Genomic DNA, 22,546 nt, shown 5'->3' with positions numbered 1-22,546 from the left:
TTTGTCTAACTATTTATTTCAAACATTCTTAATTTGAAATTTCTTTATACTTCATTAAATTTTCAGTTCGTAATTATTAATGGTTTTCCATCTCCGTATCGTGGTCATTGTCGCTTGTATGATCACGACTCCCATTCACTTCCTCGTCGTCTTCATCATAATTTTTACTTACATCCTCGCTATTTTCCGACAGTTTTGTTGTTAAATATTTCAGTTTGTAAGAACCATCAGAATTGTATCTAAAATACGATCAAAATCATCAGACGTCGTTGTTTTTATAAAACATCAAATAATTTTTTTAATAGTATTTCATCCAAGATTTATTATTATCTGTGTTTAACTTTGTCTATAGATAGTTTAAGCGATTAGAAAAAAATATAATTTATTTAAATTAAGTTACAAACTTTTCTTCCAGTTTATCCCAATCTTCTGGTCTATTATCTATAATGAAATGCATGACCTTATCAGCTCCCTCTTTTTGCCTTTGGGTACATTTATGGCAGTCGTTATCAATTGCCTCGGGCAAGTTATCTAAAAATTGGTATTATTTAAGGGTAAAAATACATTTTATGTTTAATTTATAAAGTATTCTATGCATTATCTTCCTTTATTTAAATTAAACCTGTTGTTTAAAAGTTTCTCTCTCGTATGTTTAAGGAGTTAAACCCCACCAGACGGTGAATGAAAAGAATTTGAAACGATTTATGACAATAATTACCTATCAATATGTATATTAAAAATTTAACTTTTAATAAATGGTAAATAACAACCACAGACACCATAAATCCGTACAGTTAAATATACCTAATGGTTTTAATATACTAAATATAGGTTATTTGAAACTAAATAATTTTCAAGTGACTTACTTTTCAATTCCTTTCCATCAGGAGAACAAGGTCCCTTGTCCAATAGACAATTGATATACCCAGTTAACAACCGATGGCTGGCTAGAATTTCATCCAAATTTATACCATCATACTTTGTCGTGTATGAATTGTCACCAAGGCAGAGCTTCGCCATAAAAAACAGCGAAAAGGCCGTCAGTGTCTTCATACTTACTGAAAATTTATATTAATGAAGATTTTATTTTTATTTTAGCATATATTACATGCAAGTCGATGGGACCTGTTGATCAATTATTGTAGTGACGTCTCTTAAGTATGAATGTATGTCTGTTTTCAAAAATTAAATTCAAATACATAAACATGTATACATAATACGTGCAGCAAAAATAATAAGCATCTAATTTTAGTTAATTATTTAAATTGGATTAGATGTGAACATTACTTTGTTGTTGAAGCCATAAATATATGTATAAGAGAATTGATGATACATTCTGATATTAAAAACTGATAAAGAAAATAATTTAATTTTTATTTTTATATAATTTTAACTTTTGAAACGATTTATTAGTATATTATAATGTAAATGAAGACCAATATAAATAGAAAAGACTTTCATAAAATGTATTTAAAACTATTTGAATTTGAAATTACAGCACTACTCACATTTCAACTTTTTTACACAGTTGTATCCATATAACCAATAAAGCCCTATAATATAAGTAAACGCGAACAATTTCTAATAGAAAAAAGAAATATACTTACAGAAAAACAGCAAATGCTATGGAATACTTTCAATCTTTGACATACTCTATAAAGAAATTGTCCCTTTTATAGAAGTTTATAATAAATACATAATGACCAGAGAGTTTGAACAATCTTAGTAATAACATGTAATTTAATATCATATTACTAAAATTGTTCACGCAACGCAAAGCAATAGATTTAAAAGAATCATGAACAATCTTTTCAATAAACTTGGAAGATGGTAGCTGGTAAATTCATAGCTCGTAACTAGCAAGTTACTAATAATGTGGTTGCTTGGAAATGCGTCAAATAAGAACCAAAATATAATAATACTTAATTATTTTTTTTTTTGTAATATTAGAAAAACTTTATACTTAGTTCATTACTTCACATTCATGTTATGATTGTAAATGCTTATGTATTTTAAACTTTTTCAGCTTTTCTTATTATATTTAATATTTTTGTAGTGTCTTTGATAGTATATTTGTAAAGAGATTTCAAAGCGTTTAGTTTATCAATAAATAAATGGTTCAAGTCCACCAATTATAAATCTATAACAGGTGCATTTAGAAAATCACAGTCCCAAATCAACAAAAACTTTGTTTAAGAACATATTTGTACATATATATTCATACAAATTTATATACATATATTTATACAAACATATATTTTTATACAATTAAACTAATATTTTTATAAATAAGCGTTTAAAGCGCGTTAGATAGGGGCCCCTTAAACCTACACCTGGGTCACTAGTCCCAGGCACTGTTGAAGCTCCTCTCCCTGCAACGCGATGGACACGGCACCCGTACGGTGAATCCATTGAATGCTAAGAGGTTTTGTCTCGTCTCTACAAATTTATATAGGCATTCAAGCACAGAAGCCAGGGTATCAATTCATAAGTCGGAAAAATTAATAGTAATTCCAATTTATATATTACATATACCGAAATAAGTTTTTGCCGTTTTTTCACAAGAATAATAAAAACACTGTTTTAATATATATTCATTTGTCTTATTGCGTGTTTATTTTTTACGTAAATTATTTAAAACTCTTAATTAACTCACGTTTATGAAACATAAGTCTCGGTAGACCAATGGCCATACGGAGGACGAGTTCATCTTGTGAGAGTTTTAATCCTTGTTTTGTTAATCAATTAATTCTTAGATCATGCTACCTAGTTGTAGCTATAGCGTTAAATCATATGCCTTAGTCATTCAAGTATAGTTGGTAATCATATTGGTTTTACAGGTTGCCGTTTTTTTCACAGAAGATATCTGGAGTCTCTTATAGCATAAATAAAAATGATATAGCTAAATTCCCTTCGACAAGAGTGAGCTTTTCTATCACCTACGATCCAAAAATGACATACTTCTTCCTCCTTAAGTACGACAGATTCTCGGACGATAAGCTGCCTGCAGCTCTTACCTTTATAGATGCCATAGGCGACAGTAACCACATATCAGATAAACCCCCTGAAGTTTTTCAATTTATAATATAAAATTTGTATTATTATTTTTTTTGGTTCAAGGGTAAAACATAGGAAGAATATTAAATAAGAATAACTAATAGCTTAATGTTTTGCAATGTTAAAATGTCAATGAAATACTCTTTATTTAGCATAATTACTGGAAGTCATGTGTAAACATTACTGCATAGCAAGGCCTTAAAGAAGGTTCTCGCGGTAAGTATAAGTTGATTCATCTTGCCGTTGATGTCTTCCGTTTTAATTAAATTCGTATTCGTGTTTAGTTCAACTTTTTTGCTGCGTTATTGTTATTCTTTTTTTGCTGTGACGTCATCATTTTAGTAAATTCAAATTTAATTATAAAAGGCTACAGTCGCTAACACCGATGATTTGCTTTCGCTATTTTTGTTAACTTAAAATCTAATTATTTTTATAAAAAGATTCATTGTTTTATTACAAATGCTCGATATTTCTTTAAGAAATAAACACTCATTTATTTAAACTCTAATAACTCCATAAAAAATTTACTCAACAAAACTGATTTTGATAACGTACATTAAGTTAATAACACTGATACATGACTTACGTATGGGTTTTTACGTTTTTTTGACGTAACGCCTCATAGTTCTGTGACGCAAAACTGAGAACCGGAATATATAATGTCACTTTTTTATGATAACAGGATTGTTTTCTGTTATAACGACTTATAAATTATTCAATACAAAAGGCATCTTTCATCATTACTATGATAACGGAATAGGAAAAATCATAAAGAACTTAAGATGTCCGTGATTCTGTTTGCAAACATTATGTCAGAATAGTTTTGTAAATAATCTCAGCCTTATAGCTATAATAATAGACATCATAATGCTTTGTTTCAATGTTCGATGTAACAATATTTACTCATGTATGTCTCTCTCGTTTAAATTAACATTGCCCTTACATTACCGCGGGGTCAGCGGCCAGAACTATTTGCTTGCAATTATTATTAATTGTTGTTGGTTTTACTACACATTAAATGCTTAAGATCCTCGAGGTTCTAAATTCTATTTTAGAAAAACGCCATACACATTGGTCCTGTTCTAGTAGATTTAGATCGAATGTTTTTTTCTTGTAAATTTTTTTATTCTTGTTTTTGTTGCTTGCAAAAACGATTACAAAAAAAAAAATCTTAAATGGTTAATGAACTGTGAATAACCAGTTACAATCTAAACACACAGTCGGCAAACCTTTGTGAGGCAATTATTGTGGTTGTTACAATGATTATGGAAAAAGTATTGAAGTTAGTAGCAGTTAACATTGAACCCAATGGTTGAATAAAGTTAATGGTCATTTGCATGCATACTATGTTCCTACAAGGAAAATGGAGCTGTTTTTTTATTCAAAGACTGGCCTCCCAAACAAATATTCTAACGGCATGAATTAGTATCTTTTATTTTATTTTGGTAGACAGTGATACATATTTATTTACTGCTGAAAGAAATTTAAAAAAAGGGAACAAAATAATATCTGCATCGTGATTCCAGCTCCCAACTCCTTATAGAAACTTTGAAATTAATGTCACTTATAAAATTAACATAATCAAAAAATATATTAGTTTTAAAACTGTGTTGGGAAAGTCCAATCTGTGTTAATAGTAAGGTCGTTTTTAAATGGTATAGAGGATAATAGAATGAGAAATATAAGAAAAAAGAAATATTAGAATAGACTTGTAGAAAAAATGAAAAAGCAAAGACAATAACAAAGGGCTAGGAAGTCTTAATTACTAACGAGTGGTCTTAAAATTTTGTTGCAAATCACATTGTCAAAAGGGGATTACATAAGCTAAATACATATATATTTTTAATGTTTCTGAAACAGGTTAGATGACGACAATTAATTAAATGTTGTGCTTAAGGGTCATGGTTGTTTGAAAGCCTCAATTTATTTACTTTATATTTTGATTAAAATGTCTCGTTTTAAGTAAGATAAACTACATGACTACCTTTTCGTGATTTTTTTCTATCTTCTTACTAAATAAAAAGTATTTAAAAAGTTAACTCAATTAAGTTTAAGGTTTAATGCAGTATTTTTAAAGAAAATATAGAAATCAACTACGTGGTAATTACAGTTATAATTTTATTCGGTTTGATTCTGTACTATTTATTACCTATTTTTCATTAGCCCTTGATAAAAAGAAATATACTCGCCCAATAACTCATCCAAAAAGGAGGTCTTTTAAAGGACTGTAATTTTATGTAATGAATTCATTTTATCATAACCATCGTATAAGGTTCGCCTTTTAAGGCTTTTTGACAAAATTAAATCCATTCAATGATCTTTTATAAAAACCCACATAGAAGGAAATTCGACTGCCTTGTAAAATTAAAAAGTGGATAAGAATATAATTATTCCATTTTTTAATATAAAAGAAAATTATAAATGAATGTATGTCTCATCCCTTTTTTTGACTACAAATTATACAAAGAAACTATTAAAGACGTGCCCAAATTTCCAAAAGTACATTAAAAACTTACGACAGACATGTGATTTACATATACACATAAAGAACCAGCTGTTTTCAAGGAATTTGATAAATAGAAATAATGAGATTAATTTTTGGATTTTAATTTGATATTATTGTAACTTTTGTGTTGCTATGAAGCACAAGAGAAGATATAAAAAAAAGTAATTGCTTACAACTTGTCCCAGCACAAGTTATTTTGTGTTTTAAATGTTTGAGTGTTGTATATATATATATATCGTTAAGATTTATAAATGTTTCTGATTTCTTTTTAATATATTTCCTTCCGCATTAGATAGAACGTTGTTATGCAACAAGGGACTAAATAAAATATCTGAATTAAACCTGCAATATAAACATTACGATGAGTTTATATTAGCTGGCTAAGAAAGCTTGTTTGAACGCTTATGCATAAAACTCGTTCTATTATTTGATCATTTATTAACAGAAACGTTATTGAGACTATACGCGAAATGTATTCCAAAACGGGTTTGTGACTAAAGTATCTTGCTCTATGATAGTATATAAAAACTCAAATCTTTGCTGGCCCTCTGAATTCGGTTGTCAACTCTGAACGTGAACGTCCACTTTTGAAATAAAAAAAAAGGTTATTATCCATTTTTTGAATTTCGAATATGATATATTTTGTTTGACATATAGTATTTCATTTACTTCCTCTATGTTAGGGAAAATTTATGATATTTAGTAGTGTATATAACTTTTTACGAGAAATTTGTTATGGTTATTATTGAATTTAATGCTTTCTTCCAGAATGAAGAGCGTCGGAGTTTTCTGTTTATTGTCGGCGGTAGTTTTGGTAACATCACGCCCCGAAACATACACAGATCGTTTTGATAATATCAACTTACAAGAAATAATCGACAATCATCGGTTACTCAAGGCTTATATTAATTGCATACTGGATGTAGGAAAATGCACGAACGAGGGCCGTGAACTTAAAAGTAAGTTGAAACTTTCTTTATTGTTTAATGTAAGAAATGATTTTTTGTTTTTTTAAAAAAAGTGAAAGAATATGTCACATTAATTTTGAAAAAAGTGAAAGAATATGTCTCAGTTTCTCATTGTTAATTGTGCTATGGATCTTTATTAATATATATTAATATATATTTTCGTAAACGTAACATTTCTACAAAATTCTATTAGCATAAATAATATATACATATGTTGCAATTCAAGGTGTCATAGAACATAATGTAACATTAATTTGAATATTGGTTGTTGCAATATGTGGCGGTCAAAATATTATCAAAACAAAATAATTTTATAAATATATACATACGAAGAGTTATTTATATGTATATATTTTTTTAAATATTAATATAAAATGTATATTGTAGTGCACATCAAGGACGCAATTGAGAACCGATGTGACAAGTGTACTGAAGTCCAGCGCAATGGAACAAGGATTGTGATCCGTCACCTCATTAACCATGAACCATCTTCCTGGGATGAACTGGTTCAGAAGTACGACCCTGAGAGGAAATACGTTGTTAAATACGAAGCAGAACTCAAAGACGTTCTTAAGGATTAGAACAAAATTAATAATTTAATTGTTTTAAGTTTAATAGTGTGATAAATTTAAAAAACTTAATTAAACTGACATCAGTATTTCAACATGCACAACATATGTTTAAGTGTAGTAAATTAATTATTAATAAAGATATGATAAATCGCATTACTGTAAATTACCTTCGACACGCACCCATCTTTTTTCTCCTGCTGTAACTTAAAAAAATATGACAAAGAAGAATAGGAAATAATTTTGTGAAAAATTGTATTGATCATTGAAATTGGGAATACAGAATAAAATAGAAAAGGAGTGAAAGAAAAATGGTGGGAATGAATAGAATTTTCTATGAGTAAAAGTTTTATAGTAATTATCTTTTCGATTCTTTATTTTTTTTGTTTGAATAGTATCACAAAATAGTTGAAACAAATGCTTTTGGAATTAAAATTTTTTTGTAATATTTATAAATATGTTTTTCGTTTTTTATTACTTTTGAGTCCTAGAATATTTGATAAGATGCTATGAATTGCAGTACAGTTTAAAAAGCAAAGTATAAAAATAAATAAATAAATGTAATTCTTATGATTAATTCTATATCGCTAAGATAACCGGTATAAACTAGACCTGTGCTACTGTTAAAACTATAATAATCAGTTATGAGAGTCCAAAGTTAAGGTCACTTAAAAACCATGGAGAGTTATGATGTAGTTTTAGTGTGGCTTAAGTTGCGGTGGTTATTGAGTACATATTGAAGGGAATAGTCAAAGAACTAAGTTCATTGACATAATGTTATGTCGCATTTCGAGTTCCAAGGCACATCTCTAAACTAGGACTTAGTTGAGTAATATGTTCTCCAATGGCGTCCCCATTATTACATAACATAGGACATAATTTTATTTTAAATTTTCACTTTTAGTGAGGCTCTCATGTACAATGACGTTCTAAAACGGCTATACCTAATGTTTACACATTAAGAAACTACTTGGAAATGTTCCTTGCGATGTTTACAGAAATAATATTGATTATATACAAATAACGCATAAGTCACACTTATGTATGTGTTTTATTAGCACATATGGGTTCGAATAGTGCAAAATTACTAAAAATATGTATATGTGTAAAGTATGATTCAGATTTTTGATGTTTGTATGCACCAATAATAAATTTCTATTTGATCTATGTTTAAATAATGAATTGATATCACAAGTCACTGCCGTGTCTTTAATTTGTTACAAATAAAATTGGATAAAGAGCCTGAACGAGTAGCGTTATGCTTTAATTTGGCCTTAAATCTTTCGGTCATTAAAATAATAAACAAGTTAAGTTGCATAAACATTATGTTAAATCCTCGATCCGTACATTTCGTCAGAGAAAAAACGTCATGTGAGGGGAAATAATATTAAAGAATATTAGTTTTATAAGTAAATTTATATTATGTTCATTATAGTCAATTGTATATAAGAAGTGATCATTAGGTAAGTGTCAGCATTGTGTATAAAACACTGACAAAGATATCTCTTTTGTCATAGATCATTTAAGATCAGGTAAGTGTTGGTATTTTTTATGATAAAATACTATTTAATTGTTTATCTTTCTATCTAAATGTCAATTTGAAAGTAGTTAAATTAAAGTTAAGGGTTGGTATCAACTATTGCCTCTTTCCGAAGTAGTTATTAATCGGGATATTTCGAAGAGCTAGTTACAACCTTTCATAATGTGTGTTAATTTCCTTGTACTTTCCGTTTATTTTATTTAAAATACAAAAAAAAATGTACATTAGATTTGTGAAAAGCTAAATGTATAAAATAAAATAAATATCCTTATATTTTACATATATTTATCATTCTCTCGAAATGAGATACTTGTGTTCAAATAAAATTCGTGCATACCTTGACCAGATATTTGTAGCTGAATTAAATATTCATTTAGTTCACTCTGACAGGTATCTTGTGATGTTGTAACGAATAAAATATGTTTCAGTGAAGATTACATAAGAATCATGAGGTCACTAATCTTAATATCTGTTTTGATGGCTGTTTGTTATTGTCGTCCCGATACCTACACTGATCGTTATGACAGCATCGACCTAGACGAAATATTAAGGAATCGGCGCCTACTCGTTCCTTATATCAAGTGCATCTTAGAGGAGGGCAGGTGTTCAGCTGACGGAAAAGAACTTAAATGTAAGTATTACTTCATATTTCTCCTTATTAAGTTACTTGATCTCGTCTAATGTGTCCGAACATATCAACATATAATGATTCATATAATTTCACTTCCCATTATTCTAACACTATAACTAATATTAGTAAAACGTTGAGTCACTACGTAAATGAAAAAATTAAATGCTTTAGTTCGTAATTTTTCAATTGTTTTCTTTTCTACCGTACCATTAATTATTTAAGATTATATTTAATAGCACTAGTACAAACATATTTTCTCATTATTCCGTTTTTAAAATCATATTATTAATTTGCATAATATTTTTTACTACATAAATTATGAATCACTGAAGAACACTTGATATTCTTTCGGATAAAAAAACTAACCTTCTCTTTGTTATTTTATGTATTTATACTGTAATAAGTTATTAATTTTAATTTTTTAAACAAAATAAAATACTGACCATGAAAAATTTTATTTGAAATTCAACTCAATATGATAAATAGCAGATTTCGTTAATTCTACAATTTGTGCAATTTTTATTTTCCTATTACTTTAAGCAATGTAATAAATATGTTCAGTTAGCTAGGCTCATGAGCTTTGCATAATTTTCAACAAAACATTTATTTTATTTCGTGTTTTTATATAAAATTGTCAAATAATCAGGAAGTGAAATTAAGGATTGATTTGTTTTAAAAATATTTAAATTATTTGGTGTTTACTAATATTTATTTTAATATCACATAATCTATTTGTAAGAGAATAAAACTTTGAAGTACTATTTATAATTTAATGTTAAACTCTGTTATTTATAAAGATATAAATAGCAGAGTTCACCAAAAGCCAGTTACTAAGTTATACGATAATTACGTGCAGTGAGTGTTTTTGATGAAATTAATTGAAAATGAATAAACACTTTTTTATGTTTTATTTTACCATTCTGTTAGAAATTTATGTTTATTTAAGTGCCAAAGCCTTTCCAACACAAAAGTTCAAATCTTTTAAAGCATTTTCGGTAAAAATAACCAAACCGAAAGGATAATATTTTCCGTTTTAAAAAAATCATCGCCATATATAAAAGAAAGCGGCAATTTTTACTTTCCTAGCACTAATTATATGTATTTTTTATAGCTCATATCAAAGAAGCCCTTGAAAATGATTGTGCGAAATGTACCAAAGCACAGCAGAACGGGACAAAAAAAGTGATTGGACATCTCATTAACAAAGAAAATGACTATTGGCAACAGCTTGTTGAGAAATATGATCCCGAACACAAATATGTTGAAAAATATGAAAAGGAACTCCGTGCGTAAAAGTCTATTATGGAGAATAGGTTTTTTGGCATTATTAATAGTGAAAAAAATATATATCTCAAATATACACTTCATTTAAAAATATAGACTGCAGACTATATTTTTATATATTTTTTTAAATAAAGGTGTTAACAAAGGCATTTTTTTTTTAAATTTTAAACAGGATCTTGATCCGACTTTGCCCACCTGCGATTGGGTATATCGTGCTCCGGTTTATGTTGTAAATATTTTTTTATGTTTCGAACCGGCTCGAATGAAGTCACGATTGCACAACACTTTAAAATATAAAAATCTTAATTTTATATTGGCACTTCTAATTTTACCAAGTTTTTCATTGTATATCGGTTTTTCAAAACAATTTTTTTTAGAAATTTATTATATGAAATATAATGAAATATGCGCTATAATGAAAAATGTATTTCAACTCTATTTCTATTGTACATATTGGTATATAAAACTGTATGGAATTGTTTTTCAAAAATATCAATATTTTACGTATCTTTTTGATTTTTCCTAAACAAAAGATGTCAAATTTATAAGATCACTTTGACAAAACCTTCATGGTATAAAAAATATAACAAAGAAAATTTAATTTAATGAAGGTAGGCATATTTTTTAATACAATTCACAAATATACTTTACACTATCCTCGTCAGATAAATATCTAACTATGTATTTAAAAGACAGTAATTAATGATTCTGTTTTATTAAATGTTTTAAGAAATGATTAAATTCATTGGAACCTAGTAATCAATATTAGGTACACAATAAAGTTCCTCTATAGAATAATTTTAGTCACAAAATTATTACCAGGAAGATGGGCTGGAAGTTAAATTCTCTTATACAATAATTATTTTAACCATGTAAAAATTAGAAAGTAAAACAGCGAAACATTTTAATTGGTTCTATATATTTTTTATTGCAACTAATACAAAATGCAGAGTAATTGAGGAAGAGTTTTAGGATTTTGACAGGTAATTAGTAACAATGAACACGTACGAGGTCGTTCTAACACATATAATGATTATGATTAATTATTTTTTTAGAAAATTGCAAAATTTTATAGTTTTAATGGAAAGTATATTATACAGTATGAAGATAATTAAATAAATTTTAACATAGAACCGAATCCAAATAGGAAAATAACGAACAAACTAAATTACTGAAAGGAAAATAATTGCAGTCCACAGAACATATATTCATTAATAATTACTAATGTTAGTTTCAGCTGTTACAAGGATTGAAAAAAATTATACCTAGTTGTTATCTTACTGGCACCCATTTGAAAATTAAAAAAATTGTATTTAACTTATTAATCGAACCATCAGTAAATTTGTGGTAGGCATTTTCTTATTTTAAAGTTTCCGTCGCGAGATGATTTCTCTTTGTCAAAAAATATTGTTTCACGATTTAAGGAAATGAGTAGAAGTTACTCGCGAACACAAACAATATGCTGTGGAACTCAGCAACGTTTTTTACGAAGTCTTTAAAAAGCAAATGTAACTTCAAAGGATTAATATAACTGTAAATTATACACATTTAGTCTCCTTGAATGTTTAAAGATGTATTTTACGCCAGTTTCTGTCTCAATTAGTGTTTCTGATTTTGATGTACGGCTGTTTATACACAATTTTTATCGGAACAATTGAGTTCAGGTATTGTTATATCTGTTCAGACTTTATCTGTCAGTCTTAATTATAATTATTGGGATTACGGAATTATTTGTATGTCAGTGGCACCGAAATAATATTTTCCTCATTTCTCTACTTCTTTGGTTTATATATAACTGACTCAAGGTTTATGAAACAGGTGATGTTTTTTTTTTTCGTGTATTATTTCTGTAACAATACTCACCTATATATTACATTCATATACACTCAGCTATAACAATAATCACCTTCACTTTAATCCAGTAGAGTATAGTTCTCTTTAACTATTCAGTTTTTTTGGTTGTTGCTTGCAATTTTTTTTTATATCTTTTTATATATCCAGCTAGTTTTTTTATGTTTTATTATTTTAAACATTCGCCATTTTATGTACGTGTCTAATTATCTAATAACATTGTGCCCTAACAATTTTCACTTGGTTTCAATAAAAAAATCATTTCCATTTTACAAGGGGCTTTCTATCAAGAGTCTGTTTAATGCAACATGGATTTGTTTTTCAAATACGTTCTGTTTATAGTATTCGATTGGGAGTTTGGATTTCAGCTTGTGTTTTTATTTTACAAACATAAATTTTTTCTCAATTACTTTTACAATTTCCTTCTTATTTCATTAATGTTCCGATTGGTTTCATTCGGTGTGTCGGGAGTGTTTTTAATGAGGAGTATGTATTAATATAATTATATTATTATGTGAAATAAAAACAATGTATTAAGCAATAGCAAAATTGTATATAGGTACATATATCCATTTTTCTCAACGTACTCTCTATGTGTTTGTATCAATTAAGTTAAAACTCACAAATGTTTTTGATCTTCCTAGGTTTTTCCGAACACTCTGTGCATTACACCGACCGTTTGTTAGCCGAGTTTGTAATAATCTTTATAACAGTGGTCCGTTAAAACACTAATATTTATTTCCGTATAAATTGTAGTATAATGTTAAAAAATAGATAGAAGTTTTTTTTTTTAATATAAATATAATAATTAAACATTTAGATAAATGTTGCTATATTACAAAATATGGTATTATTATTCTTGTTGTAATTCTTTTTAATTAAACAAAAAAGAAAATATTTTCAAGATATATAATAATTTATGATTCAATTACCTCATATATATATATATATATATATATATATATATTTAAATTTTGAATCAGAAATATCCTCATATGGGTATATATCGGAATCAAAATTTGCCTTCAAGAAATGCTTCGTATTTTTCTTTATATTCATCTTTAGGGTCATATTTCTTTATCAGTTCGTCCCAGACGTCTTTGTTGTTTTCGCGAATGTAGTTCACAACCTTCCTGGCTTTCGTTTTCTGGATTTCTGTGCATTTTGAACAGGAATTTTGAATTGCATCCGTTACGTGTACTGAAAGTAAAGAACACCATAACATTATTCAATTTGTAAAATATACACTTATAAAGGATAATATTATAGGTTTTTAATTTAATGTATTTTTTTACATGTCTTAGAATTTATAGATTTTTTGGTTATGCTTAGTTGAAATTTGGATATCTAAGTTTTTGTATGTAAGTAAGTGTAGCAGTATATAGTAGTTTTGTATTGTAAGTATGTACACTTTTTATAAGAATCCATGATTTTTGCTCATATTACGTTCATTCATTGTTTTATTTTTATATTCAACCTAACTTTCATCTAGTCTGCCCATCATGGCTGTTGTAAAGTAACGGAAACTTCGTGAAAAATAAAATAATAAATTTGCATAGGATATCCGAATATCCTAGTTTAGTCTTAGATAACATTATCCTAGTTTATTTGTTTGATCTTAAATGATTGCCGAATAAAAATAATTTAGTAATATATACTTTTCGATTTCAACAATTTACTAAAAACTTAAGTCATGTAGTTTAATTTTTTTTATTATTATTGGAGTAACAATCTATTTTTCTCATCATAGACCACATAGTTACACGTTTTTGTAATTTAACTATGTGGGACTTCTTAGGAGTAATTCTACGTAATAATTTTTTCACTGAAACTCGTTCAGTAGGTTTAGTATAAAGAATAATAAATATACACACATACAAACTTTCGTATTATAATCGCAAAACATTGAAGTGGTATTTTATATAAAATGAGCCATTTACTTTGACTTGAATTAGAATAAATAAATTAGTTGCTTGACGATAATTCACAAGACTACAAACACTATGCTCCCAAATAATTTTTAATTATTCAGAATAATATCACATTCACATTGTAATACTTTACAACCATTAAAGATGAATTTTTAAGCCTGTACTCCCAAAAAAATGTATCTTATCTTGATTCTTGACAAATATAACTTCGCTAACGTTTGTTGACGGTAATAAAATTTTCTTTTGATTGTTATGACTGTATAAACTTGGTTGTAATCTGTGTTCAATACATAAATGAGCATTGAATATATTTTCTATTGATTATGAAGCTACAAATGGGCTGTATTGACTTTTAATGGTTGTTCATTTCTTTATACTGTAAATAATTATATGTTTTGCTCGAGAACAAAGAATATTCTAACTAGAAATGCTCACCCAAATTACATTGCATATGCGCTTAATGGCAGCTTATACTTAGTCTCATTCTATTTTATATATTATATATTTAAAGCATTTTTTTTATAATTTCTATTCTCTTTTAATTTTTCATGCTTTAAACAAAATAATAAAAAAAAAGAATATTACGGACATTCCACACATACCTTTCAATGTGTTACCCTCAGGAGTGCAACGTCCTTGGTCCATTAAACACTTTATGTATGACGTAAACAATCTTTTGTTAGATAAAATCTCATCAACATTAATATCATCATATCTGTCCGTGTATTTATCCTCTGATGTACAGACGCCTATTAAAGCTAACCCAATTATAATGACACACTTCATTGTAATTGCGCTTCTCCGTCTCTTATTATATTGTCAGTCGAAATGTGAAAAAGTTCCGTGTTTATCCATTTTATACATGCATATAAGAATGGATTACGCAAGCCGTATCGAGATGTTTAGATATTAATTGCATTTAATTGACTTAAACGGTAACGATGAGACCGCGGAAATAATGGGAAAACAAAGACCGTTTTATATTCTTTTTCCTTTCAATTTTAAAATCACTATTTTAATCAAAATTGGAATGTAATTTTAATATATTTGTTCATGTCGTGGGAGTTACTTATATTTTATATTTGATTTCAACTGTTAGCCAAAAACATAAGTATGCGAATTTGCTTACTCTTTTAAGTTAGATTTCATCGGTATTTCAATAATTTTCCTTACTTTAAATGAAAAGTAGAAATATTTGCTCAATTTTTTTTTTCTTATATTTTAGTTTCTATTGAAATTAAATCATAGACGCAAGTTTTAAAATTTATTAGTAAAATTATAATATGTTTATCACTTAAATTTTTTATTAATAAGAACTCTATTTTGGACTCGAAAGAAAATATTTATACTATTTATACCTCGAAAAAAAAAAAATATATATATATATTTACAGAATTTATGATTTTTATATTTACAGATATTAATGAATATCTATTTAAAGGGTTCTTGAAAAAAATACAGTTAAAATAGAAGTGAATACAAAATTTAATATAAATCACATTTGCGAAGTAACACGATTTTCTTCGTTAATATCATTTTAATCTTCTGGGATGACAATGCCCTTTTCTCTCGCGCGGTCCTCGTACTTCTTCCTCCAGATTCCTTTGGGGTCGAACTTGTCCGTCAGCTCCTTCCACATAGCTCGTTCATGTTTAACCAAGTGGTCGATCATGGTGGTGGTTCCTTCCATTTGTTTATCGGTACATTTTTCGCAGCCGGTCTCCAAAGCGTCCTGGATGTGTTCTGTGGATGAAATCGAGATAATTAATGATAAATATAGTATTTTCATTAGTTGTGAGTTGAGATGATATAACCTGATTACGGAGAATATTTGTCAATAAAAAGTAAAAAATAGATTTCTCATCAAAACAATTATATTAATGGTTAACTCACCCTTCAATTCTTTGCCTTCAGGACTGCATTTTCCTTTATCAAGGACGCAGTTGACATAAGCTTCTAAGAGTCTCTTGTTTTCTAAAATCTCTTGCAAGTTAACGTTATCATATTTGTCCGTGTACTTTTCATCTCCCAACACACAAACTAGCACGCAGCATAACACTACGCACGACTTAAGAATCATCTGGAATTATTATTAATATCAGTAATCCAGTTAACTATGTAATAGGTTTGATAATGCAATTTATATTAATACTAATAATGACTATAGTTATATCGTTTGAGTACCCACCGTCACTGTTTCACAGTATTGTGGTGCTGCAACGTTAGGTGACTTATGATACGACACTTACTGGAGCTGCTTATTTATACTTGTTCCTTTGGAGCTTCAAACATTTAATTTGCCAGTCGTTGAATCACCATTTCATTGACGTTGCATAAAAAACTCTTATACAGTACGCTCTATACGTTAACGTTTGCTTAAACTCATGTATACACTTTAATGCACTTTATTAGAACTTGTTTATTTCTTTTGTAATAACGTATACATAATGTCTCTTTAAAGGCAGACATGAATCAAAGATCAAGGTTTTACCAGTTTTTCTATTCAAAGTTAATTGAAGGTTCAATCATATTTTATTCTTGAAATTGTGTTAATTCTCTTAATTTAAAAAAAAATATTATCCTTATATGTATGGATTTTTAAATCTAGTATTTTTGTAATTTTACTAGTACTATAGTTTTATAATGCCTTGTACAGTTTATACATCCTGTATAGTCTTTAAGAGGCTGTATTTTCGTTTATCAAAATAATTCATCTCTAGACACCTTGAAAAACAACAATTTTTTGTTTTAGTGATGTTTATTTACTAATTATGACTGATTTTTTTTACATTTCATATGAGAATTGTTTACTAATTAAACAATACACTCGTGGAAAATTACTTTGATCAATTAGTTTGTATTCTATTTTTTTTCAAGTGTACCGAGAATCTATAAAAAAGATATATATTCGTCCGTATCCTTCTAAGAAATTAATATAATATAAATTGTTAAACACGTAAACACGTGGCGTCATAGACAACATCTCACCTTTGTGACATTTTTCAGTTAATCTGTAATTCCATAATAAAACTTAATTGGTTGGTTATTTAACGTATAAGTTGTTATGTATATGTTTATATTTGTTTACGTTGTATATGATTTTAAGATTTATATTTATTTTGTGTATACGAATACAATGCAAAATATATTATATTCAAAAACAAGTGAAGTAAGCTATAAGATTTGGGAAAAAGAATCAAGGTTTAAAGTTAGTTTTTATAAGTTGTTTAGCTGTTTAAATATTGTTTGCGATTAGATTTTGGATATAGATATTCAAAAGGTAAGAAGTTTTTATTACCCTCAGCAGTGTTAGTAAAACTTATTAAAACAATTTGAATACATGGTGGAAAATTTTAATAAAATAAAATAAATAAAAAATAGATTTCAAAGCTTTAGAATTAATTTTTACCTCAAAACTGTTTCTGTATATTGTTGAATGAACTTAGCCAAGTAATAAAAATAAACCAAAACGTAGGCTATTCATTTAAAAAAGATATTTTTTGTTTAGGTTATTAAAAGTAACGATTTATCATTTTAATGAAATAAAAAATATTTCAAAGTCAGAAGAAGGTCACAAAGTTATTTATATTTTATCTTATTTTATTTTAACCATGCCTTTTTTTAAAGTCTTTTTCTTAAGAATATTGTAAATTTTTCAGTTTTCCTGTTTCGAAAAAAATACATACGTGTAAAAGAATTGTATTAATAAATTTATAACTTTCCCCTAAAACATGTTTTTGTATGAAATATCCTATTTCTCAAACATAATATTTTTCCTATAAATTAATTTTTTTCTAAATATACATTCTAAAGTTGCAAACGATACCTTAAATATAATTATTTTGATTTTCATTTTAATGAGTGTTTTATAAACAAAAACATTTCTAGAAGTTTTTACACAAATTTTTTCTTCCCAGTTCGTTTTACTCCTTTTTTTATGTATTTTTTTGAATACTCCTGGACCGATTAAAGGAATTACTTTTTGATCAGAAAGGTTACATCCTTCAGGTGGTCCCATTGTCACCAAGTCTGTTTTCTATAACGGGATTCTTAAGGGAAATTAAAAAATGGAGGAGAACCAAAATTAGTTTTTAGAAGGCACCGACTTCAAAATGTGAGTAGATATTAAGAAAATGTATACATTTACTTAGGTATAAGATTATTGGAAAGTCAATAAATATATTTTTCGTTATAAAATTTATTATTAAACAGGATAAGATAAGCAATAGTACTTAAGTGTAAAATTATTTTAGTTTCTGTGTTCCAATGTTGTTGTTTTTGAAGACGTGTTTTTTTATATATATTTTAAAACAATGACCGTATAAAAAACTTATTTGCACTAAAATCTCATTTCACTCAAAATTAACAAAAAATGTGATAATAAGATTAAAAAACACAGATTTAAAATATTACTATAATGGATTCGTTTTTAGTTTTAAAGTACGAATATTTTTACATGGCAACATTGATTTCATTCAATCTGTTACTAAATTGCACATGATGTGTGGTTCTTGAAATAGATATATAATATATGTGTATCAATAGAATGATTGAGAATATATAAAACTTAATGAGATCTAAGATTTTCGCTAGTTTTTTTCATTTAAATATACAAAACTTACCCTTAATAAAGAAACCCTAAATAAATATATCTTTTGTGTAATAATTATTGTTTTATTTTTGACTTATCTTACTACTTTCTGTTCAATCGACAGAGAAATATCATAAAAGCTTATACATTGTATTTTATTAAAACTAACTATACTATTTTTGCTTCATGTGCATATATATATACATCTCTTAAATAAAAAATATTCATCTCAAGTTTAAAAACATCCGCTTTGTTGTTATCCGTTCCACTAATAACTAAAGAGCAATAAAACATATTTTTACGAAATATCGCCTTTGTAGTGCGAGTTCAATAAATCCACAAATAAATGTCGAAAAGTATTTTCATTGAAATACAAAAAATTCTTATCAAATTTTATTACAAAAAAATAATAAACGATGATCTATGAATTCCATCGTTAATATCATTTTAATCTTCTGGGTTGACAAAGTCCCCTTCTCTCTTACTTCTTCCTCCAGACTCCTTTGGGGTCGAACTTGTCCGTCCACTCCTTCCAGATAGCTTGCTTATGTTTAACTAAGTGGTCAATCATGGTAGTAGTCCCTTCCATTTATTTATCGGTACATTTTTCCCAGCCGATCTCCAAAGCATCCTGGATATAATCCATGGATTAATAACCATTGGTAGAATTTATATTGTTTCTATAATCTTTTAGATATGATTTATATTATCTTTTTGGATACTGAGATGAAAGTGTTTTAATCTCGTCTGCCTGTGATCATGATTGCTGGAGCCAAAACGTTGGGATTATGTAGTTAACAAATAGTAAAAAACACGTAGTGTCCGAAAAGCTTAGTTCCATTCATCTGAAATATATGTTTAGCAAAACTTTCCAAAATCTTAGAATAATATATAAGAGTATTTTTTTAGCAAAAGTCCATTTTCTTTGCAAATAAATCCTAAAAAGACAAGAAAATAAAATGTATAACAAGAAAATATAATGTAAATATAAGTTAAAAGATAGTATTACGAAATTTACCTCTCAAATCTTTGTTTTTTTTTTGGCGTGTGAGTGCAAGTGTTTGTGTTCATCTTTCTTTTTCTAGTTTGTGTGTAAGACTGATTTTGTTTATTTTTGTTATTTTCATGTAAATCATAGTTAATTATCTAGGGTAGCAACCAGAAGTTTCAGGAAAACTTTGAAAATTATTAACGTGTTGTATATTATAATAAGAATTACATATCAAAACTTATAACCTATACGTGAGACTACATGATTGCCCCGATGTCAGGATAGCAATCCTATTCCATTGCTTGTGTGGTATCAGGAATCTTCTGGTACACACGGCTTGCTGTTCCTTCCGCGGAGTCATCAACGTCACTCGTAATATGATATTTTATCCATACAATGTTGTTGCCCTGGCGATGTTCATTTATTTTTTTAATATGTTGCGCGTACGTAACAAGTTTTTATACATGGACGTTGGAGGGCAAGATCTGGCAGTTAATAAATTTTTTAAGTTTTGTTGAGTCTAAAGGCAAATTTTATTTCGTTCATATGATTATAATTTAACCTTAACATATAATTATTTACTAAATACAAAACTAAGGTCTGAACTGACTCATTGTCTTTAGTCGAAATTAAAAAGTAGTAACAATAAAATATTTTCTTATGATTCAAAGTAACAACTAGAAAAATAGCATTTTTTTTTTGGAATTGTCTTCACATACGACTCATTATATTTACTCGTATTTATATATACTACTACTATATAGTTGTTTTTTCAAGCGTGATAAATTCATAGTGTAATAAAATCAAGTTTAATAGGATTTATGGATATGTAAATGAGTGGATTTTCGTAATGTTTCCACGCAAAAAATATGTAACTAATCTAGATAAAACTATAATGCATATATTTTATTGCTAAATTCCCTGTAGTTCCTTAGGAAATAGGACCTAAAAATCAAGTTACAGCAGCTATAGATTGGCCTATTATTCAGTAACTGCAACAATTTTGATTAAGCAGACATCGTTTATTTCGGTCAGACCCAAATCCAAAGTCCATTTAAACGGAGTCGCTGAGAGAAGGAAGTATAAAATTATTATAAATCAAAATACTTGAATACAGTTTACGCGAGAATGATTATAACTTAACCTTAACCGAGAAACACATTTTCCTTCATATTTTTAGAATGTACGTTTATGGATTAATTATGTTGTTTTTTATATATTAATATATATGTCAGCGCGTAGCTAGAACATCGTTTTAAATTGACTATTCTCATAAATAAGAGACTGTTTTAAGAAAGTTTTACTTCTGTTGTTTTATCATTAAAGAGTCAGAAAGTGGATTCAAAAGAACATAAAACCTGAATAAAAACACACAAGGTATAGTTTTGCTCTGAAAATTATTCATTTATTATTAATTAAATAGGAAATAAAGCGATATTGATGTGAATATTTAAATGATTCATTAAAGAACGTTATTAAAGGTTTTATATAATTGAAAAACATAAATATTAGTAACAAATTTTATTAAAATAAATTCGTTGTTCATATCATTTTAATCTTCTGGGATGACAATGCCCTTTTCTCTCGCGCGGTCCTCGTACTTCTTCCTCCAGATTCCTTTGGGGTCGAACTTGTCCGTCAGCTCCTTCCACATAGCTCGTTCATGTTTAACCAAGTGGTCGATCATGGTGGTGGTTCCTTCCATTTGTTTATCGGTACATTTTTCGCAGCCGGTCTCCAAAGCGTCCTGGATGTGTTCTGTGGATGAAATCGAGATAATAAATGATAAATACAGTAATTTCATCAGTTGCGAGTTGAGATGATATAACCTGATTACGGAGAATATTTGTCAATAAAAATAAAAAGTAGATTTCATCAAAACAACTTTATTAATGGTTAACTCACCCTTCAATTCTTTGCCTTCAGGACTGCATTTTCCTTTATCAAGGACACAGTTGACATAAGCTTCTAAGAGTCTCTTGTTTTCTAAAATCTCTTGCAAGTTAACGTTATCATATTTGTCCGTGTACTTTTCATCTCCCAACACACAAACTAGCACGCAGCATAACACTACGCACGACTTAAGAATCATCTGGAATTATTATTAATATCAGTAATACAGTTGACTATGTAATAGGTTTGATAATGCAATTTATATTAATACTAATAATGACTATAGTTATATCGTTTGAGTACCCACCGTCACTGTTTCACAGTATTGTGGTGCTGCAACGTTAGGTGACTTATGATACAACACTTACTGGAGCTGCTTATTTATACTTGCTCCTTCGGAGCTTCAAACATTTAATTTGCCAGTCGTTGAATCACCATTTCATTGACGATGCATAAAAAACTCTTATACAGACGGTACGTTTTTAATAACTCCATTAAAATATTAATATTTTTATCATAAATTAAAACCTCCATATTTAAATAGATACATATAAAAATAAAGTAAGACTTTGACATTCTGTACGCTATTGCAATTATTTTGAATATGGCTTTTGTGTCTATTTTAACATTCCCTATAGTTTCTGGTTCTTTCTGCGAATGTGTAATTGTTATAGGGTCAGTGTTGACATCTGTTTAACAAACTTATAATCTCTTTCACATAGAAATATCAAATT

At 27.9% G+C, this 22,546-nt stretch overlaps 6 protein-coding genes across 6 annotated transcripts; 2 read left to right on the top strand and 4 right to left on the bottom strand.

The window, feature by feature from the left end:
• On the bottom strand, nt 1-1,665 carry LOC116771998 (ejaculatory bulb-specific protein 3-like). Its single transcript, XM_032664015.2, has 4 exons — nt 1,608-1,665; nt 867-1,058; nt 405-531; nt 1-239 (listed from the first exon to the last, which is right to left on the bottom strand). Exons 2-4 carry the CDS (start codon nt 1,051-1,053, stop codon nt 77-79), a joined length of 477 nt encoding a protein of 158 aa, XP_032519906.2. The 5' UTR covers nt 1,054-1,058; nt 1,608-1,665; the 3' UTR covers nt 1-76.
• A 4,458-nt stretch (nt 1,666-6,123) lies between these two features.
• On the top strand, nt 6,124-7,254 carry LOC116772003 (allergen Tha p 1-like). Its single transcript, XM_061528189.1, has 3 exons — nt 6,124-6,165; nt 6,331-6,522; nt 6,919-7,254. Exons 2-3 carry the CDS (start codon nt 6,333-6,335, stop codon nt 7,110-7,112), a joined length of 384 nt encoding a protein of 127 aa, XP_061384173.1. The 5' UTR covers nt 6,124-6,165; nt 6,331-6,332; the 3' UTR covers nt 7,113-7,254.
• A 1,253-nt stretch (nt 7,255-8,507) lies between these two features.
• LOC116772006 (allergen Tha p 1-like) lies at nt 8,508-10,704 on the top strand. Its single transcript, XM_032664028.2, has 3 exons — nt 8,508-8,632; nt 9,069-9,271; nt 10,383-10,704. Exons 2-3 carry the CDS (start codon nt 9,088-9,090, stop codon nt 10,562-10,564), a joined length of 366 nt encoding a protein of 121 aa, XP_032519919.2. The 5' UTR covers nt 8,508-8,632; nt 9,069-9,087; the 3' UTR covers nt 10,565-10,704.
• A 2,235-nt stretch (nt 10,705-12,939) lies between these two features.
• Nucleotides 12,940-15,181, bottom strand: LOC116772005 (ejaculatory bulb-specific protein 3-like). The gene is made up of 2 exons (XM_032664027.2): nt 14,940-15,181; nt 12,940-13,606 (listed from the first exon to the last, which is right to left on the bottom strand). The coding sequence occupies exons 1-2, from the start codon at nt 15,121-15,123 to the stop codon at nt 13,419-13,421; spliced, it is 372 nt and encodes a 123-aa protein (XP_032519918.1). The 5' UTR covers nt 15,124-15,181; the 3' UTR covers nt 12,940-13,418.
• Nucleotides 15,182-15,804: 623 nt separating this feature from the next.
• On the bottom strand, nt 15,805-16,684 carry LOC116772002 (allergen Tha p 1-like). Its single transcript, XM_032664022.2, has 3 exons — nt 16,526-16,684; nt 16,231-16,417; nt 15,805-16,080 (listed from the first exon to the last, which is right to left on the bottom strand). The coding sequence occupies exons 2-3, from the start codon at nt 16,415-16,417 to the stop codon at nt 15,875-15,877; spliced, it is 393 nt and encodes a 130-aa protein (XP_032519913.2). The 5' UTR covers nt 16,526-16,684; the 3' UTR covers nt 15,805-15,874.
• Nucleotides 16,685-21,425: 4,741 nt separating this feature from the next.
• On the bottom strand, nt 21,426-22,261 carry LOC116772001 (allergen Tha p 1-like). The gene is made up of 3 exons (XM_032664021.2): nt 22,120-22,261; nt 21,825-22,011; nt 21,426-21,677 (listed from the first exon to the last, which is right to left on the bottom strand). Exons 2-3 carry the CDS (start codon nt 22,009-22,011, stop codon nt 21,472-21,474), a joined length of 393 nt encoding a protein of 130 aa, XP_032519912.1. The 5' UTR covers nt 22,120-22,261; the 3' UTR covers nt 21,426-21,471.
• Between the last annotated feature and the right edge of the window lie 285 nt (nt 22,262-22,546).

The sequence above is a fragment of the Danaus plexippus genome (genome assembly GCF_018135715.1).
Source record: "Danaus plexippus chromosome 16 unlocalized genomic scaffold, MEX_DaPlex mxdp_23, whole genome shotgun sequence".
Taxonomy (NCBI): domain Eukaryota; kingdom Metazoa; phylum Arthropoda; class Insecta; order Lepidoptera; family Nymphalidae; genus Danaus; species Danaus plexippus.
Note: the sequence above shows the minus strand (reverse complement) of the source record. Positions and strands in the feature narration are given on the sequence as shown.

Coding starts and splice junctions, on each gene's coding strand:
- LOC116771998 (XM_032664015.2), bottom strand. CDS start 1,053: ATGAAGACACTGACGGCCTTTTCGCTGTTTTTTATGGCGAAGCTCTGC. Junction 532..866: donor TGATGGAAAGGAATTGAAAA/GTAAGTCACTTG, acceptor ACCAATTTTTAG/ATAACTTGCCCGAGGCAATT. Junction 240..404: donor TGGGATAAACTGGAAGAAAA/GTTTGTAACTTA, acceptor ATCGTATTTTAG/ATACAATTCTGATGGTTCTT.
- LOC116772003 (XM_061528189.1), top strand. CDS start 6,333: ATGAAGAGCGTCGGAGTTTTCTGTTTATTGTCGGCGGTAGTTTTGGTA. Junction 6,523..6,918: donor CGAGGGCCGTGAACTTAAAA/GTAAGTTGAAAC, acceptor TGTATATTGTAG/TGCACATCAAGGACGCAATT.
- LOC116772006 (XM_032664028.2), top strand. CDS start 9,088: ATGAGGTCACTAATCTTAATATCTGTTTTGATGGCTGTTTGTTATTGT. Junction 9,272..10,382: donor TGACGGAAAAGAACTTAAAT/GTAAGTATTACT, acceptor TATTTTTTATAG/CTCATATCAAAGAAGCCCTT.
- LOC116772005 (XM_032664027.2), bottom strand. CDS start 15,123: ATGAAGTGTGTCATTATAATTGGGTTAGCTTTAATAGGCGTCTGTACA. Junction 13,607..14,939: donor TGAGGGTAACACATTGAAAG/GTATGTGTGGAA, acceptor CTTTACTTTCAG/TACACGTAACGGATGCAATT.
- LOC116772002 (XM_032664022.2), bottom strand. CDS start 16,417: ATGATTCTTAAGTCGTGCGTAGTGTTATGCTGCGTGCTAGTTTGTGTG. Junction 16,081..16,230: donor TGAAGGCAAAGAATTGAAGG/GTGAGTTAACCA, acceptor TTTCATCCACAG/AACACATCCAGGACGCTTTG.
- LOC116772001 (XM_032664021.2), bottom strand. CDS start 22,011: ATGATTCTTAAGTCGTGCGTAGTGTTATGCTGCGTGCTAGTTTGTGTG. Junction 21,678..21,824: donor TGAAGGCAAAGAATTGAAGG/GTGAGTTAACCA, acceptor TTTCATCCACAG/AACACATCCAGGACGCTTTG.